This window comes from Tasmannia lanceolata, unplaced genomic scaffold, assembly GCF_043159265.1.
Source record: "Tasmannia lanceolata isolate RefF3 unplaced genomic scaffold, GAP_Taslan_0.1 ptg000003l, whole genome shotgun sequence".
NCBI classification, from domain to species: domain Eukaryota; kingdom Viridiplantae; phylum Streptophyta; class Magnoliopsida; order Canellales; family Winteraceae; genus Tasmannia; species Tasmannia lanceolata.
Genome location: NW_027518680.1, coordinates 14700639 through 14720404, shown reverse-complemented (window position 1 = coordinate 14720404; position 19766 = coordinate 14700639). Strand labels below are relative to the sequence as shown.

Below are 19766 nucleotides of genomic sequence, written 5' to 3'. Positions count from 1 at the left end.
AAAAAAACAACAAAAGAAGAAGAAGACAAATTCAGTCTTGTGACAAGAGGACAAGAGACAAGGAATATAGCTCTAATGCCATGAAACAACCAAAACCAAAGTGAAAATGACCAAACTGTCACTTTCGTCTTTATTTTCCATACGGATTCCAGTTCCGGAAGTGTTTTCCTTGATTTTAGTAGTCTTTAAAATGATATAACTAATGGCTTTCAAATACACCTTAATGTCCTATTTGCAAATAAGATTAAACTACAATAAGGCTATTGATATTCGGACTACCCTGTTTTGACAATGGGGTGAACTCACCTTGTCTTTTCTTATTTTATCAGCTGTCAAAGACTCAAAGGCTTTCAAAGCTCAGAGAGTAACCAATTAAAAAAAAATAAAAGATAATAAGAGTTCTTTCTGTTGTCAAAACATGACAGTGCAAGTATGTGCAAATATCAGTAGGCTAAAATAATTATATTGGCAAATAAGAACTAATTCTAGTAAGCATCCAAAGAGGCTCTATCATTTTTTTTTCAAAGGAATCATTGAAACCCATTTTTGGTAGGTAAGCTGGGATTCAAACCAAAAAGATACAGACAAGAAACAAAGCAATCCAATTTTATTTTTGTCAAAAGTGTGAACTAAAGTCTATAGTTTTGAGTGTACAAACTAATTCAATCTAAGGGTGCACTTTGTGGATTGCAACTTCACGCGTAGATTGCACCCAAAACACATATCGATCGGAAAATGGACACCAAAGCTAGCCCTTAAGATTCATAGGAAATGCTATTATGACATAAAATTCTATTAAACATATGAAACACTTGTGTAACATATTTGTTTCTTAAGAGAGAGATTGAAAGAATAAACATCTAAACCACCAAATATATTCACAATAAGAAAACATTTTTGCATCATTAAATTAACCTCACTTGTAATTTTTCTAATGACTAGGAAACTATGAATGAATTTCATTGATGTTAAGAATATGAATCAATGATTTTCTTATTTCTCATGCAACATATATCTATAGTATGATATTTTACTACTACTTATTTCAATACAAGATAATTCATTTTCAAATGCAAAACCCGTTGAATAAGCCTTTCAAACGGCTTATACGTACCGAAAGCAACCACACCTTTTGTATAATCAATAAACAACATATAGTACATCAAAATTTTCACACACAAAAGGAGAAAAAACTTACAAAAAAGAGCTTTTCTGGCAGCAAAGATGCTACTATGATGGACCATCTTTACCACTATACACAAAAGATGAAAAAGAGGGGACTGTGGAAAAGGAACTGACTCATCATCTTCCTTGAACAAGGCCACTGAAAACTTGGCTGTTCCCAGCTAGTGTGGCTTCCCATTCGACAGACGACAAGAGGATCTGTGACAACGAGATCACGACTTCTCTCATGTCTGGCCTTAATATTGGATCATCCTCCACGCATCGCTTCGCCAGCATGGCCATCTTCATGAAAAAAAAAATCAGAGGTGACTATAATTGGCATTAGTTTAGATTTGATACACAAGCTTAGAATTCTACTATTTTGCTTGCTTGCATATTTCGATTAGATAAACTGTGGATTTAGCTTTTAGAGATCGTCCACAATAGGCTATATATTTCATAGTTTGATGAGAACATATCCACAGTCAAGTTCTTGGACCCTTTTGAGTCGTATGCCCAACAGAATCTTCATCTACAAGTCATAGACCTCGGTTGTTTTTGCAAGAGAAAAGTTTAACTTTTCATTTCTGTTGACACCGAAGGATGCACACCCTTACACCCAAACTACTGGGGGAATTTTTTTTTTCAAATTATTGATAATATAAATTGGGATCAGTAGAGATGCTCACCTTGTATGCACAGTCATGAGGATACAAACCCACCAAATTATGATCTATGCATTCTTTCAAGCTCTCCATGTTCATTGAGCTTGGGCAATTCCTGAGAGCTGCTAACATCTGGAAATATACATTGTTAGAGAAGGTGATTTCTAACAAAAATGGCATACTCAAGCGGCTGTGCTGAGAGAAAAGTGGAGGTGAAAGGAAACAATATTTACAGATATGAATTAAGATTTAAAATGTAAAAAATATATGAGTGCAGATAAATATGCACATCCAAAAGTAATAAATTATGAAACATATTGGCAGATATTAAACTGCTCATAGAATTAAATTTAAAAATCATTACACGAGTCATATCCGTAAATCTGGAGTAAGCTCTCGAGCATGATGTCATACCTTTTCGGAAATAAAGGAAGAGTTTCAACAAGAGTGGATAATACTTCAAAGTGCATATCAGAAGCAGTGGAATTAAGAGACATCAGGGTGAAAGAGTTTTTAATGAAAGGTCAGCGCGTGTCTTCATAGCTTCAAATTTCCTATGTTTCCTACACTAGAAAATGCACCAGGTATCTTTGGCCAATGAACACTATGTGACAGTTTAATTAATAATTATATAGGAGGATGTCACAGAAGTGAAATTGCATAGCATTAAAATTGTAGCATTTATAACATCAGAGTAGAACTTGATGTTGCCAACTCCTTCTTGATTAGGGATTCCCAGCAGCTTTTTTTTGTTCTTTCTGTTTTTTCCGTTTAAAATATTTATCTTACTCAGCAAAAGAAACATCACATCAGGATTTTTAGTTATTTCTTGTGGCGCACCATATGGATTACCAACATCCGCCATAACAATAGTTTTTCTAGATTTTTCTCTTTTGTATTCTTCTAAAAGTTTTGAATGTCTCCATTTTACATTTAATGGGACCTACTAACATTTTTCTTTGGTCCGAACACCCATTAGATGTCCCTTTAATCAAGTAATAACTCCACCCAATTTAAATTTTTATAAAATATGCAAGTTACTTTATTTTGTTGAATCAACAACATTGCACCATAGCCAGATTCAGGCACTTGTTTGAGACTGGCATAAGGTTCAGGGTCTATGATGGGAACAGGATTTGGTTTTGGTTAGATAAATGGTGTTCGAATCAAACTCTTAAAGACATGTTTCCGGAGCTGTTTGCTATGGCAGTGAATAAGGATGGGTTGGTAAAGGACTTTATGGAAAAAATTGATGGCAAGGTGGTATGGATCCCACTGTTTAGAAGAAATCTTTTTGACTGGGAGATCTCATCCATAGCCAGATTATTAGAAGTCCTTGAAGAAGGTTACGTAAGGCAGGGGGGGTGTAAAAGGGTTTGGATCTGGAACTCATCGGGAGACTTCACTATAAAATCTTTTTATCTACGTTGTATGCCCTGCGTCTGCAAAAATTGCCAAAGTTTGGACAATCCAAGTCCCACTCAGAGTTGATTTTTTGGATGGGCAGCTTATCTTGGGAGGATTCAAACAGTGAATTTCTTGAAAAGGAAAATAATAATTGTATATCATTGCGCACTGTGCACTGAGGCAGGTGAAATGGCAAATCATCTTCTTCGTCATTGTAAAGTGGCGATGGTGGTTTGGGATAAGGTCCTCAATAGATTTGGTATCAATCATGGAACTTCTCCAAAATTGGTCCATGGTCCCTTGGAAGAAAAAAGGGAAAATTTTGTGGCACGTTCTCCAAAATTGGTCTATGGTCCCTTGGAAGAAAAAAAGGAAAATTTTGTGATACGTTTCCTTTCTAGCCACTATTTGGGTATTATGGAAGGAAAGAAATGAGAGGCTATTCAAGGGCCAAGTGAGGGAACCCACTTTCCTTTTCATTAAAATGGTAGCACTTACAATCTTCTGGGTAAAAGCTCTCCCATCCTTCTCATTTGTTTCAGCGTATGATTTTTGGGAAGGCTGGAATGAAGTATGCATGAGCGTGGAAAACAAGAAAGTTGTTTCTCAAATTTGGGAACCTCCGCCTATAGGCTTCCTTAAGCTAAACTGCGATGGATCTAGCTTGGGTAATCCAGGCCTACCCGATATTGGGGGGGTGCTGAGAAATGACCAAGGGGGGAGGGCCTTTGCAGGTCCCGTATGGATAGCGGACACTTCGGAAGCGGAGATTCGTGCAATCCATCAGGGCATCAAACTATTGGCCTCTAATTGGACAAGGTAGTGATTGAAGCGGACTCTTTGAAGTCATCAAGTGGCTTAAGGGGTCCTAAAGGAATTCTTGGAGATTTGATAGATACTTTGATGAGATTTCATATTGTATTATATCTTTTGATCTATCCTTCAAGCATGTATGTCGATCGGCGAACAAGGTGGCCTATTGCTTGGCTAAATTGGGGGTCTCAAAAGATTCCTTTGCACTTTTTTACTCTCTCCCGCCTTGATTTCTTTTGGTTCCTCATGTATTTTTATCTTTTGGTTCTCTTGTATCTTGACCATCTCGGTTTTTTTTAATAAAATTGGCAATCATTCAAAAAAAAAAAAAACAACAACATTGCACCACCCCGTGCAAATCAAAACGAAACAAACCGGTATAGAACAAATCAAACGAAATAGACCGGTACAGGACAAATTTCTGACCGGGGACATTTCGTTACAATCATCTGGTACCGAAACGAAACGAAACGAAATGAGATAGATTACTAAGTTTAATATATCTCATGCACTGTTTTCTTTAATAAAAGCCCTCCTAAGTCATGAAAAGAGGGTTCCCTATAATCTGGCCCTATAACTCCCGTTGCATCAAACTTTGGTTGCCAATATGAAAAATTGGCAACATTGAAGGATGTTGAGATCATAACAAAGCATGTCAACCGCTATGTTAGTCCGATCGATAGTTTCTTTCATTACCAAAGCACTTTTCATGCTTGATTGGGCTCCAAGAGTCGTCCGTGGTGCAAAATATTATTTTAATCCCCCACAGTTCTTGTCCTCTTTCCACTCCCCATCTCTTCTGCAACTTCTTTTCCCTTACAGCCTGATGTAGTTAATGAGAGAACTACTAATTCTAACACCAACATCCTCATCGTCATCCTCTTCACCTTCCTCAACTTCCTGTGGTGCACCATATGGATTACCAACCTCCACCACTAATACTAATGCAATGAAAGAATTGCAACAGTAGAACAAAACCCAATATTCAGAACTTCAATGACGGTTTTTTGTGAAACCGTAACAAAAGAAGAAATAAATGTCTCCAACATATTCAAAAATTCCCCCAATCCAAAAGTCACGTATGCTTTTAAACCCCCCAAAGGAAGAGTCCCAAAAAACTCTATTACTAAATATAAAAGACCTACAAAGTTATCTATTTATTCTTCTAAACTAACTAAAGTTTCCAATGCTTTCTAAATACCTAAAAACAAGTATCCTATATATCCTACTTGCTAAATTCAAAGATGGCAGTTAGGAGGAAACACAATCTTTAATATATACAGATTGCCGAATAACTCTCTTATGAGAGATATTCGAGATATGAATAGATGCGGCTGCATCAAATACTAACATCACATTTCTTTGTCCTCTTTTGTATTCTTCTAAACATTTTGAAATTCTCCATTTTACATTTGAAGGGACCTACTAACATGTCACTTCACTCGGAACACTTGCTAGATGTCCTTTTGAATCGAGTAATACCTCCACCTGATATAAGTTTATTACAAAATATGGAAATTACTTTATTTTGTTGACTCGACAACATTGTACCATAAGCCCATGTAAATCGGAAAGAAACAGACCAGCACAAAACGTTTTTGACCAGGACGTTTTGATCCAATCAGCTGTACCGGAACGAAATGAAACAAGATTGATAACCAAGGTTTGACAGCAGAGTTGAAAATTGAATGCCTTAGACTGAAAGAGTAACAAAATCTTCACAAAATCCAACATGTGATTGCTGAAGACTATTAAGGAGAATGCATACCACGGCATGGATAAATGGAGAAGATGACCAAGGGAATCGCACATCTATGACATTTTGCTTTGATACCATATGAAAATGATGGAGCTCAAGACAACAATCATTCTCCTCAATTTCTTACTGATCATTCTCCTCAACTTCAACCAAGTGTGACGAGCACAAGAACAGCAAGTGATCAGCATATGTCATGGAACAAATGGAACAAGCCAAAAAAAATAAAAAAATCTATACTATAATTCCTGCTTATGTCATGGAACAAATCCCTAGTACCCTCAACAACTCCAATGCCACGTTTGAAATTGAATCCTAAAATCTCTGGGTACATATTCCAAGAATTGCACTAGCTGAAAGGGATAGCAAAAAGTTGGATGAAGTTACAAGGTCAGAAGTATTATCATTTGTAGAACTGAATCCGTGTAATTTATGCAAATTATTCCGGACATGCATCAACTAAGTGATGACACCCAAGCAGTTGAGTTGCTGAAACTCTTGCAAGGGTGTCCAAGCCAAAACATGAACCTAATATGCCCAAGTTGACGTAGAGCATGATCGGAGGCGTAATTTCTAGATCAGGCTGAAATCAAATCTATAATTTTTTGGGATTTTTTTTAAAGGGATACGGAGCTCAATCTTACCACAAGCGAGGGGACGCACGAGGTCGAATCAAGCACGGAGTCGGTGAAATGAAATTCTTGTATTCAACAACTCCATTATCTCAAGAAAGAAGATGAAGATACAAGAGGAGTCAAGCTCCCCCTCAAAAAGAAATTTCTCTACCAAAACTCAAATCATCAAAAACTAAGGTAAAAGACATCATCAAGGGCTTTATATGATAGCCCTTACATTGTAAAAAGACCAAAACAGCCCTACTAATGTTAAAAGACCTAAGGGGATATGAAAGAATCCCAAAATAGCTACTACCCTACAAGCTCGGATAAAGTAAAAACACAAAAACAAAGGCTACACGAAGGAGCTAATTCGGCTGATTGTCTTTCCAAGGGGATGCTCCTGCATCACAAGTGTTGGGGCGAACAGAGGATGAAAAGTAGCAAGTATCGTCTATTGGTGATCTTACCTATACCGTCTAGTGACAAGCATCATGTTGTACATAATGAACCTTAACTTTATGGATCATTAGGCAAAGATATGCAACTTTTGCATTGTTAAATGACTCACAACCTTAGAATATCTGAGCCCTTTTTTTAGTTTTCAAGCGAGGACATCCAAGCAACAATATGTCTATACCCACTACTTTTCATCTTTGAAAATTAAAGGAAACATGGCAACCCTGAAATTGAAGATATAATGGCAAAGTGAATTCAGAAACTCCTACTTAAATTCCACATCTCATTCGTAAAACCCTCTTTCATCATATTTCTCATTTTAATGGTAAAAGCACAGTAGACGAAGTATGGGGCCACCTCATGTGATGTGTTCCTGAAAGCCACCATGCCACTTATTTGAAAATTTTCCCTTTTCTTTTCCATTATTTTTTCCTTATCCTACTGGGCGTCCATTAGCTCTCCGCAGATTCATGTTCATACAAAAGTTTGACTCTTTCCTTAACACTTCTAGACTTTGAGGGATTAGAAGCAAAAAAGAATACATTGGTAATTCAGCCTTTCTATTATCCTCTTCCTCTATTTCTTTCAGGATGATCTTCAAAACATGACATTCTGCTAAGGGAAAAAATTCAGAACATGGGATGTGAAATACATTAGCTAGGCAAAGGTGCTATCGCTCATATCTAACTTCAAAATTGGTTCCAGCCAACGATAATTACCTGTTTCAAAGTCTATCAAGCGGACACCGAATGATTAGTGTTCATAATCACAGATAGGGTTCCAGCTAGTAAGCATGTATTTAATTTCTATTCAATGTTAAACAATTGGCGGAATTACATATGTGAAGATAGCTGGAAAGTAAGTTGTCAAGAACTGTTAGCAAAAGCTTGTGTGTATCAACACGGAATGTATTATAAAATGGCTACAAAAATGTAACTTACAATAGATGCCAAAGAGCGTCTTTCAGGATTGGACAACATCTTGCCTTCGGTTCGTGTTATTGCCTCCTTTCCTGATATTAGTTCAAAAAGAACAACACCATATGCATACACATCGCTTTTTGTGGTGGCTAGGCCATCACTCAAGTACCTGTGAAGAACCAAAATAACAAATCTGTGAATGAAAGCTTACTCCTGGAAGGAATTGTTTTAAGTCTTGTGAAACAACCAACTACTCCAAAAGCTTAAGCTGTTGGAGAAGGCGTTATTTTATCTTTTATACTTTAAAACTCCTCCTCATGTGTGGCCCTTCTTTTTTTTAGGGTTGGCCTACACGTGGCACATGTGGCCCCTCTTTTGGGTTTGCCTTACATGTGGATTTTCAATATCAAGGAGGTTTGAACCCAGGAATTTGCTCTGATACCATGTGAAACAACCAATTACTACAAAAGCTTAAGCCATTGGAGAAGGCGTTATTTTATCTTCTATACTTTAACAAGCCTCGCTGATTTAATGCTTCCAGATTAACTTACTCAGGAGCCAAATATCCAAAAGTTCCTACAACTCTTGTAGCTGAAGCTTCTCCTTCACCAACTTTCCCTATAAGTTTTGCCAGTCCAAAATCTGAAATCTACATGAAATGAGCAGAGGAACATAGTCAGCACAAGAAATTAAATGTCCAATGTAAATGTGAAATCATTGAATCTAAATTTGGGGAAACCTTTGCCCTGAATGCACTATCAAGTAATATGTTGCTTGTTTTGATGTCTCGATGAACATAATGAGCTTTAGTGTGGTCGTGAATGTATTCCAGACCTCTAGCAGCATCAACTGCAATCTGAACTCTAGCGATCCAAGAAAGGGATGTATGACCTGAATATGTAATGGTCATCGGAAAATATTAGAACCAGATGCACATATAAATGCATACATGCACAAGCACTCGGACCCATAGTCGTGTGGTAATTCACATGTGGACATAGTGTCTTTGCGACATTGTAGGTGTGAGAAAATTTATAAGTATAGGGTGAAAGTGAAACTATGGATGCATAGATATATTATCCAGAAAAAGGAGAGCTCGCTTGCAAATTATGGCTAATAATTTTAATGTGATAGAAAATCACATGGAAGAGCAAGAAATATATGTAGTTACATGGTCAAATGCTGAGGCAAAATTCAGTGGAATGCCTTGACTAATTTGAAACGTGTGTGGTTGAAACAATTATTGTCCATGGCCTTGATTTAAGTATCATTAATAAGGTAATTGAAGTATGCTATTATTCAAAGTAAGTTTTTTAAAAGGTGTTATGTCATCTCTTTGTGATTATTTATGTAAATCCAAATTTAATGATGAAATTTAATGAAACTAAAAAAGAGAAAAACAAGCAAAAACCTCTATTTTCTGTTTCTCATTCTGTAAAAAAAATTAATGGTTTTAATACCAATTTACAGGACTCTAATAGTCGAAGTACATAAGATGACGGATTCTTCATTTGTAGTTCAGTTGACAAAGCCAAAGTACAATGTGTGTCCTTGTCCACTTGCCATGAAGATTCACATCACTTGTCATTTAAATTATTCAATGTGGCTTGGTAATATATAAAACTAAAACATGATTTTGCATACATCAAGAAAGAACAAGGATTCATTTTCGTTGTGAGTCAATTCCAGATGCATTTTCCAACAAATTTCCATCGCTATTAACATTCAAGCACGTTGTAACATGTTGCTTTAGTAAAGAAGTATCTTCTAAACAAAAACTAGTGAAGTCACAAAGCAAGTACATAGCTACTGGATCAGTTAAATGTGATCTTACCCTTGTTTTGAGGATCATGTAGATGACTTCTAAGTGAACCCTTCTGACCATACTCATAAATGAGGAAGAGCTCATCATCACTTGCTGCATAACCAATCAATTCTACCTTGACAAAACAAAGTCAAACTCAGGATCATAATCTGGTATAAGAGATAAATAAAGTTAAAATAATAATAGAAAATACGAGCAATACCAAATTCACATGATGAACTTTACAGAGAACTTTCATCTCTGCCAAGAATTCCTTGGTTTTTGTAGCAGTCATTCTTTTGATCGCAACTTCCTAAAAGGATTAACAGTCATTAGTGCCAAAGACAAGGAGCAAAACTCGAAAACTTAAGTTCCCAGGTTGATTAGGCATCTATTCACATGTTGTTAAACTTAGTAGGTTTGCATCTACTTTTGATGTCCAAGCAGGTTGCACAACCTAGAAATTTCCCTTCAATCCCCATATCTACTCGGGAGGAGATTGGCTAGGAAAATAGTATAAATAATATAAAAGCATCACATTCATCATTAACAAACTGGTAGGGTGCGTTCCCCAAACCCTATCTTAGTTATCAAAAAGGGAAAAAAAAAACCCTCGAGTAACATCAAGCAGATTTGAAGTAAATGAAGAAAGTGTTTAGAGTCATCGCCAACTCTACAAAGGGCATCGGAGGGGCCGGGGCGACACAGGCCCACACACATGGATCTTTCCTAGTTTAAACTATGATCTTAATTTGGTAATAAAGAAGTTTCGAATTTGGTTTTGGAAAGTGGTTTTTAATTTGTTGATGCTGTTTTAGTTTTGAAAGAAACATGGTTAGTTTCTAATTAAAAGTCTTTACAAAGTAGATAATTTTATTACTTGTAGAAAGTGGAGGATTTCAATTGGATTTGATTCCTAAGTAGGTTTAGGTTCCTTTTCGGTTTTCTATATAAAAAGAAAGTGTAAAATGTGAATATGTGAGAAGAGAAAAACGTTAAAGTACAGAAGTGGTGTACGGTTATGTGCCTTGAATAATATTCAAAGAGAAATTTTCTCTCATCCTCCTTGTGTGGTTTGTGTTTCTTGAGTTTTGCTTCTTGGGTTTTGATCTCTTTTATTCAACAACTGGTATCAGAACTTTGTGCTTTGATCTCTGTTTTCAACAGAAAGAACCATATGTATACACCATATCAAAAGCAAAAAAGTAGATGCAGCTTCAGACCTGATCCCGAAGAACTCCATAATATACAGAACCATACGTCCCATGACCAAGCAGATTTGAATCAGAGAAACTATCAGTTGAAGAAAGAATTTCTTCATATGTGAAAACAACAGGCTTCTCCATGTCAAGTGCATCAGTCAACATAGCTGCACGATGTGAGAGGGGAAATTTATATTTTTCATATCAGAAGCTAAAAGGGAAACAGAAATAAGATCATTACAACAAAGGTAGCATAATAAGCAAATAAAACTATGTTGCACAGGTAAGACAATGAATGTTGCAAAGAAATGGCGTAACCACCACGACAAAATATGTTCAAACACCATTAGAGAAGTTATCTCAAGATGCCAATGTCCTATGTAATAATTATGGCCTATTTAAAAAAAATTGATGTCTTTGACACCCAATGTGTCCATATGTTGAGCACTCAGAGACAAACAGTTGGAGAAAAACCTCGATTTATCTTTTTTTGTGTAGTTTAATATGATTTAAAAAAAAAACCTCGATTTATCTTTTTTGTGTAGTTTAATATGATTTACTGCACTATTTACATTAGCTTCAATGTGTTTATATTTATCTAGACAAAGTTAGATATATTTCATGCTTCTGTGAACTGACATTTATATAGGAATGTAATTTTCAATGTCAGCAGATGAGTTTACAGCTAAGTCACTAATTGGGTTTTACAGGTCACTGTGTTTGACACCTCATTTCCATGTCGTTTGAATCTTTCAAATGTTATACTTTAACTAATAATGAGAAGCATGCATATACACATGTTAAAATGCATGCATAAAAATAATGACAATGATAATAATGATAATAACAACAGAAAGAACATCAATAATAATAATAATAATAATAATAATAGCAGTAATAATATAGGATGAAAGGATAAAATCTTATCAGGGTAGCTTTATTGAAACTTTCCATATGACCAGGATGGAAAACATGTATCTTATACTCTCTAGCCAAAAATTATAGCCTATGAGGGAAAAAAGTGGCAATTAATAGCAAAAAAAAGTTCATCCCAATGATTTTGCATGCATATGCTTGGATATTTTTGCATGACTACAGTGAACATACACTTTCCTTATTCAATATGTATGCGTATTTGAATTATGGTTGCCAAGAAGCTCTTCGCATGTCACCACACTTGTTACCTCTACAATTGTATCTGTACCCATTTCTAAAGCATTTCCTAAAACAATTATAAAACTTTTCTCCTACAACTAGGAAACCCCTTCCCTATTTTATATGGAACCATTATGGTTACAATTTTTTATTTTTTTTAAAGTTATTATGGTTACAAAATTCCAACATTCTATTCTATATAATACTATATATTTTTATGGTTTTTTAATTTAAATTGTGCTAGGTGCAATTATAGGACTACCAAAATGTTCATTGTGCTAGTTGAAATTATAGGATTACCAAAATGCTCTCAAAATACTCTGTTATAGATTTCCAAAAATTAAATTATAGGATTACAAAAATGTTCTGTAAATGCTCTGTTATAGATTTCCAAAAATTCTTGACTCTTGACTCTTGATTTACATCTTTCAGAAATCACAATAAGATTTTGCACCGAATTATCTCGCTTCTTTACTAGAACTCGAGAATCATTTATTAGCTTGGGGTTCAATGTAATTATTTTCTCTAGCAGAAAGGTGATATAAATATTAAAAAACATATTAAAAAAGTATTCATGGACCGTGCACTCATACCAGACAGAACAGGCAACCATCATGTGACAATTTTTCATATCCATACCAAAGACAAGAGATAAAAATTTAATTACATGTCAAGTTTACATAATGTAAATTTCATCTGGTCTAGCTATCTTTAGCCAAGATGTGTTTGCACATAGCTATCAATGATCTGTATGTGTATGCACATGCATGTGTTTGATAAGTTCATGACAAATTGTAAGCAAAAACAACCCTGTGGCAAGTCCAAATCATGTAACTTCAATGCTGTATTCCAAATGGCCTGTTCATTTTTGCATTGATAAGGATCAGTCGCATGAAAGTTCAAATGATATACTTCAACCAGGTGCATCAAATGAAAAATATTACATATTAAGGCAGCAAAAGTGCAGCTTCTGTTCTGCGATATGCTTTGCATCACCAATCTATGGCTACAGTTGGGTAAATTTTTCAGTTGAAAAGCATAGCATCATCATGAAAATTGTGAGGAAAAACTAGGGTTATAAGTGGGAAAATTGGGTCTCCAAGGCAGCGTTTCTAGAAGAAAAAATACTGCTACTTCGTAATGAGATTAAAAATTGTCAAGACAGTAGTATTCTGCTGATCACAAATCAGAACCTAAGAGATAGTATGAAGGAATTGTATACACCTCTAAGCTAAAAACTTTTTTGGTTTAGATTATCAGAGAAAACATTACAATAAATGGTATTTACAACAGATTGACTTTGGAGCAAAGCTAATAATTAATAGTTTGACTGAAGTACAATCTAATGAATAGTTTGGAACCTTTAGGAATATTTATTTGGTGATTGCTAGTATCCCCAGTAGGAGCCTTCCAGTTTCCAGACTTGCAGCAGAGGTACCTTCCTGAACCATAACAGAAACTTGTCCTTTGAAGGATGTGAAATTTATGAGCGACCTTGCCATCAGGATCCTTTGCATGACTCCCTGGAACTTGCGTGCAGCATATAAATGACTTGCATGAAATACAGATTAGTAAAGTAGCAAGAAACAAAACCAGCCCAACTCCCGTGCTCCCTATAACCCATCCATATGGGAAATGTGCAGAATGATGCCCTTGATTCGCTGCAAAACAGGTAACATGTAAGCCTATATTTTCTTATTCACAACACACGAAATCAGAGTAACATAACATGATAACTGAGGGTGACAGCTTAAAGTGACAGAGTGGGGAAGTCCTTCGAGAAAATAGAATAAAATAAAAAGAGGAAAAGAAAAACTTAATTTTGCATATGGGCTATTTTGAGGCTCTGGGGATTTGTCGATTTGAGCATACAATCTAATCAGGTATATATAATCAAACTAGTATTCCAAGTATATTTTTTTCATTGAGATGAGATGGTTGATGAATCCTTCAATTTTCCCAATTTCAACTATGGAAGCTGATACAAGATTAAATATACTAAAATAGCAACCCAAAGATCAATAGTGAAGTAGATCCTCTTTTATTCAAACTTTACTTAATTTACTATTTTTTAATGAATTAAAAGAAATAAAAGATAATGTTCCCCATCCTAACTTAACTTATTAACTTAAAAGAAATAAAAGGCATGGGCCTATCAACTTAACTTAAAACAACTTAAACAAACTCCAATGAAATAAGAGAGTAAGCCCCATTTTCGTGAGACATTGGCTCCATTTCCTTTGAGTAGCCTTTTGATATCTCCACCCCTCTTTCTCTCATGCCTTGGTTCTTCTATTGGGTCTCCAATGCTTACAGGAGGATGTATGACATCATAATGACATCAAGATTTCACAGAATTCAATCTTTCATGGTGACATAGGTTCCATTTCCTTTGATTGTCATGCTTACTTGATTAACAAGCTGAAAATGTTTGAAGGAACAGTTTAGCTTAAGGAGTAGTGTTAAAGCAATCATGGGAAAGCATGGGATTATTGTAATTACACATTGATGGTATATGTCTAATTTCTAATATTTAGGCTTAGTATATAAGGCACCATGCAACACTCTTCATGATAATAAGTGAATAGAACAAGTGCAATGATTGGGTTCCTTCTCCTTCATACTTTAAATCAGTATTTACAAACTGTTCTTAAATAAGCAAAATAAAAGAAGTAAACCAAAAGAGGCAACCAAAAGAGGCTGAAGTTTACAATATATTATTAATCAGAGATTTGTTTTAATTATTATGATTCAATTATGAATACCGACAGAAATTTACAGTGGTCACAAATTTCCCACAAATGAATGCTGAAACAGGGGAGAAAATTTTAAAGATTCTAGCTATTACTGGATTATAAGGCTGGAAAGTAGAAACATGCTAGTTTGCTTTTTAAATATCATTTATCTTAAAATGTTCGGGATCGTATAAGCACTTTCCCTTGCACAAGTTTGAATTGTCAACCATTGTCAAATTGCAAGATCACCCAAAAAATAAAGGGAAATGTTATCAGCACTACTGTATTTTGATGAGGGCACTCCTCACTTTATTAAAAGTACGGTATGGCCCGCACCATAGGATGATCCAAACCATCCATTAGATGGGCCACAGCCTAAATAGGTTGTGCCCCAAAAATCATTTACATAGGTTGATCCTAACCCTCCGATCTGAATGTTAGAGTGTAGATCCTAACCCTCTATAGATCGGAGGGCTAGGATCAACCTATGCAAATGATTTTTGGGGCATGACCTATTTAGACTATGGCCCATCTAATGGACGGTTTGGATCGTCCGATGGTGCTGGCCATACCGTATTTTGAATAAAGTGAGGAGTACCCTCATCAAAATACCATAGTGCTGATAACATTCCCAAAATAAATAGTATCAACAATTGACGTCCATTATTTAGTAGTGCTAAAGTATAAAAGATTAAAGCCTAAGCTATTGGAGTAACCGGTTGTTCACATGGTATGAGAGCTTAGGGCGTGGTAACCCCGGTTTGTCTCCGAGGGCGGGGAAATGTCCCTCGGGGAAGATCTCGGAAACCCGGTGTAGTATCTCGTGGTTCCCACGTTGCCGCCTCGTGGTTCCCACTTTGCCGCCTCGTGGAGGGGCTTCCGCGTGGAGGGGGAGATTGTTGAGGTTCCACGCAAAAGCAAATCGTCCCACATCGGATAAGTTAAGTGGATGGGAATGGGTTATAAGGGAATGGGCACCCTCCCTCTAACGGCTAGCTTTGAGGGGTGAGTTCTACCCGGTTAAATTCCCTACAAATGGTATCAGATCCAAAGGTCCTGAGTTCAAACCTCCCGGATAGCAAAAATCCACATGTAATGGCCAAACCCAAAAGAGGGGCCACATGTGCCACGTGTAGGCCAACCCTAGAAAGAGGGGCCACATGTGAGGGGGAGTTTTAAAGTATAAAAGATTAAATAACGCCTTCTCCATCAGCATAAGCTATTGGAGTAACCAGTTGTTTCACAAGTAGCTTCATAAAATGAGTTGCAACTAGTTTAAAACTTCCAAGAAAATGTTCAAAACATATAGATCAAACTATGAATCATTCATACCTGAGAAAATTTCAACAGATGGAACCAGAGCAGGAGCCGAAGCAGGAGAAATACTCTTATCCATAGCGTAAGGCTCTCCAGGAACTGCAAAAACAGGTTTACTGCCATGAGTAAAGTCACACGTCAAGGTGAGGATAGTTGCACATCCAGCAGTCAGAAATAGAGTTGGAATCAAAGGTAAAGATTAAGATTTTAAATTTCATTAATACATTAGATAACCATAGAAAATGATATCAACAAATGTAAAATATTCAGATGTTAACAAATTCAACGTAAATTAATTTTTAGCAACATCAAAAGATTTTCTATTAAACAGTCAAACTGATAAAATCGGTCCAAGGACTAAGCATTTTACAAGTTATTGCAAATCTTGTAAGGATAAAAATTGTAAAGTAGGTTTAGTAAAAAAAAAAATGCAAGAGTACTCTTTTTCTCACAGAAATCATGGATGTCCAGTGACAACAAACTCACAACAAGTTCCTTGACTCAATAATAGCTAATAGTGACATAGATGGTGCATGTATTTGAAGTTTGAACTGCACATAAAAATTGAATCGAACACTAAACTTTGGAAACAAAGCTATCATATGAATCAAACTGTGGAACTAAATGGAACCTTGGAATCTCAGATTGCTAAGAAGGCAAACAGAATTTCAGAACTCAGGAGCGTGAACGAAAATGTTACACATAGGCATATGTGGACTCTGGAGATGTGAGCTCCTAATTTGGCCAGAACTTTGAAACTCATATTAAGTCCTTTGTAGACCCCACAGATAGTTAACCAAAGTTAAAAATTTCATAGATTAGTTCAACCCGACCAAGTCATCTCAGCTTGACTGGGCTTTGAACACAGAACCTAAATAAAAATTCAGCCATTTGAAAAATCATCTTGGACAATACTTAACAGAACCTGCCAAACTCATAAATCAGTCGATAAGAAAACTGATTCTGAGTGGTATCTAAGTTTCTGAACGTTATGATGAAGTTCTTCTAATTTTTAGCACTTAATTATAATGAATTTTGAGAAACCTTCTCTAGAATTTTTAGCTCGAATCAAGACTTGAATAGATTCTTGGATGCTTTTCCATAAGCTTCCACATACTACCCCTCAAAGCATTTAAAAACCGTAGGAACTTTGAGCCCAAATGAAAGATTTGTTGACATGCTAGCAACAACATCAAGATGCAGAGTTCTTACGAAATTGGGACTTTAAAGTACTAGAGGCATATCAGTTGATTGGAATTACAGGTCTTAACACCACATATCTGACAAAGTTTCCAACAACTTGGCAAGAAACAGTGAGATTATTATTTCTTCCAAGTTAATTCAGGTATATGGAATTGATATTAATTTTTAAAATCCAGGTTTGATGACCATCCTCCTGTGGGGCATCTAAAACCTAGTTTTCAAATATTTCATTAAATAGTCTGTCTAAAATTGATGTTTCTCACATGGCATCCCACTTTCACATAAGAGGCAAATTCATGGTGACAAGAAAAGGGAAACTACCGCTTAAAATGCACATGTAATCAAGGGGGTTTCTATCCTTTCTAATCTACTTTCCTGTAGCAGCTTGTATTGTTTGAGATATGTTTATTTTTCCCTTTTTATTTATAGTGCATATACACATGGTTAACACCTCTCATGTTCTGAATGCCATCATAATTATGGAGTGTACTAAAACTAAAAAAAAACACTGATCAAACAAAACTGAGAGAAACAGAAACCACCTATGTGGCACTATGCAATTCATAATTCACTTCTCTTAGTGTTCTTCTAAGTATTGTGGAGAATGGAGATACGCTGTTCATCCTGAAAACTTCGAGATGAAACAATAATTGTTTGGCAAATTGCAAGAACAGTACTCACCAAAATTTTGATCTTTAATGAAATGCTAAATTTGGGTACCAAATCTAGCCGCAACTTTGTCAGAGTTGAACTGAAACTCATTTGGTCACCTCGGATAAACTTTGTCTCCACTTGCTCAAGATGACTTTTGATCATACTTGACCAAATTTGACCAGATTGACTTAGTCGCTACCCGATATGAATTCCCAATATGAGTTTCTAAGGTTCATCAACTTCCAAAATTTCTAAAGTTCCTTAAAACTGAAAATAAGAACACCAATGAGTACATCTTGCATTCTATCTCTCAGTTGTCCCTGCTTACCGTCTACAAATACCAGCTAACCAAAAAGAAAAGGCAGGATAAAAACGAATAGGGCCTTGTTTAGAAATTATGTTCACAAGCATAATTCTAAAACCCAACCATTTTCTCAAACAAATTATAGCTAATCAAGTCCAAGAAAAATAAAAAACAAATGCAGAACAAAACAAACCTGAATTCATGGGTATATAATAGACTGACCCAACTGAAACATTATCAGGATCAGCAATCCCATTCACACTCTCAATACTATCCATACTCACACCAAATCTACTTGCCAGTGATTCAATAGAATCCCCATCTTGCATCACATAACTCATCAAATAATTCCACAACCCGCTCGAACAACCGCACAATAAATGCAGAGAAATCACTGCACCAGCACGCGCTGGGCGTGTCGAATTGGGCAAAAACGCAAGCCCCTCATACGCATCCCCAACCATTTTATACACAAACTTCACATCCTTCTTCACAGTAAAAGTTGTGTTGCTCAAATACTTCTTACTCGGCAAAGAACACGAACAATTCTTCCTGATGAATAGGTACTGATGAGTATCATCCTCTACTGTAACATCTTCAGGAAAGACATCAAACATGCTCTGAATTTCAGCTAGGGTTTCATTTTGGTTTGCCTTGAAGGCAATAAAGGAGGTACAGACGCGAGTGGTTTCAGAACAATTCAATGGTGTTGTAGAAGAATTTGAAGAGTTCAGGTTAAGAAATAAGAATAGAATAGTTACAGAAAACAGAAGAAAGTCCATGGATTTTTGTTAAAGGAGGTGATGTGCTTCAAAGAAAACAGAGACCAGAATTTTCAAATGAAGAGAAGAAAATCAATGGAGTATTACAGAGAATTTTCTAGTTAACAACTAAATCTGAAAAAAACAGGCAAAAACAGGTAGTTTTTTAGGTTCGGAACAAACAAACAGGCAAGAAACATATTTTTGATGGAAATCAAGGAAATGAAAACAAAAACAGGTCAGAAAACAAAAACAATGAAGATGAAGTATGTGAAAAAACCTAAATTGCAGTACTAAAAAAAAAGATAGAAAAACAGAGGTAGAAGAAATTCAACTACGAAATCAAAATCAGAAATGAATTTTCATAAAAAAAATGGTGGAGATTGAAAAGAAAATAAGAAAAATAACCAAACTTCCTCAAAACTCAGCAGATCTGTAGTGGAAAAACAGATTAAAAGCAAATTACAGGTTTATGAAATCAACAGCGAATACTGAGTTTTCGAAAAGAAATGAAATTCAAGAGGTTAAATCGAAGCATAAAAGGTGGAGATTGAAGGAAAATGGGTTAGGGATGAGAAATTTAGATGAAAATTGTGGAGAGTTGAGAGGAGGAAGATGAAGTGATTTGAAGAGAAGAAAATTAGAGATAAAAATGGATGAGATTGAAATGAAATTTAGAGGAATTTGAGATGAATTAGGAGGAGATTTGAGAAGGAAATGGAAGTGAGAGTGAGGGATTTGGATTTCTAAGTAGTAGAGAACGGAACTCTGCAAATTTCTGTTACGGTTATTGTAAAAAAGGAAAAAAAATAAAAAAAAGGCGGGGAGATTTT

General features: G+C 35.7%; 1 protein-coding gene across 1 annotated transcript; it reads right to left on the bottom strand.

Annotated features, from left to right (window-relative positions):
* Positions 1–1111: 1111 nt before the first annotated feature.
* LYK3 (protein kinase family protein / peptidoglycan-binding LysM domain-containing protein) lies at positions 1112–19709 on the bottom strand. Its single transcript, XM_077361684.1, has 11 exons — positions 18366–19709; positions 16027–16110; positions 13321–13620; positions 10826–10971; positions 9826–9915; positions 9633–9738; positions 8538–8689; positions 8350–8447; positions 7820–7967; positions 1854–1961; positions 1112–1467 (listed from the first exon to the last, which is right to left on the bottom strand). The coding sequence occupies exons 1-11, from the start codon at positions 18952–18954 to the stop codon at positions 1303–1305; spliced, it is 1986 nt and encodes a 661-aa protein (XP_077217799.1). The 5' UTR covers positions 18955–19709; the 3' UTR covers positions 1112–1302.
* Between the last annotated feature and the right edge of the window lie 57 nt (positions 19710–19766).

Coding starts and splice junctions, on each gene's coding strand:
- LYK3 (XM_077361684.1), bottom strand. CDS start 18,954: ATGGACTTTCTTCTGTTTTCTGTAACTATTCTATTCTTATTTCTTAAC. Junction 16,111..18,365: donor TTATATACCCATGAATTCAG/GTTTGTTTTGTT, acceptor CTGTTTTTGCAG/TTCCTGGAGAGCCTTACGCT. Junction 9,916..10,825: donor ATGGAGTTCTTCGGGATCAG/GTCTGAAGCTGC, acceptor TAATCCTTTTAG/GAAGTTGCGATCAAAAGAAT.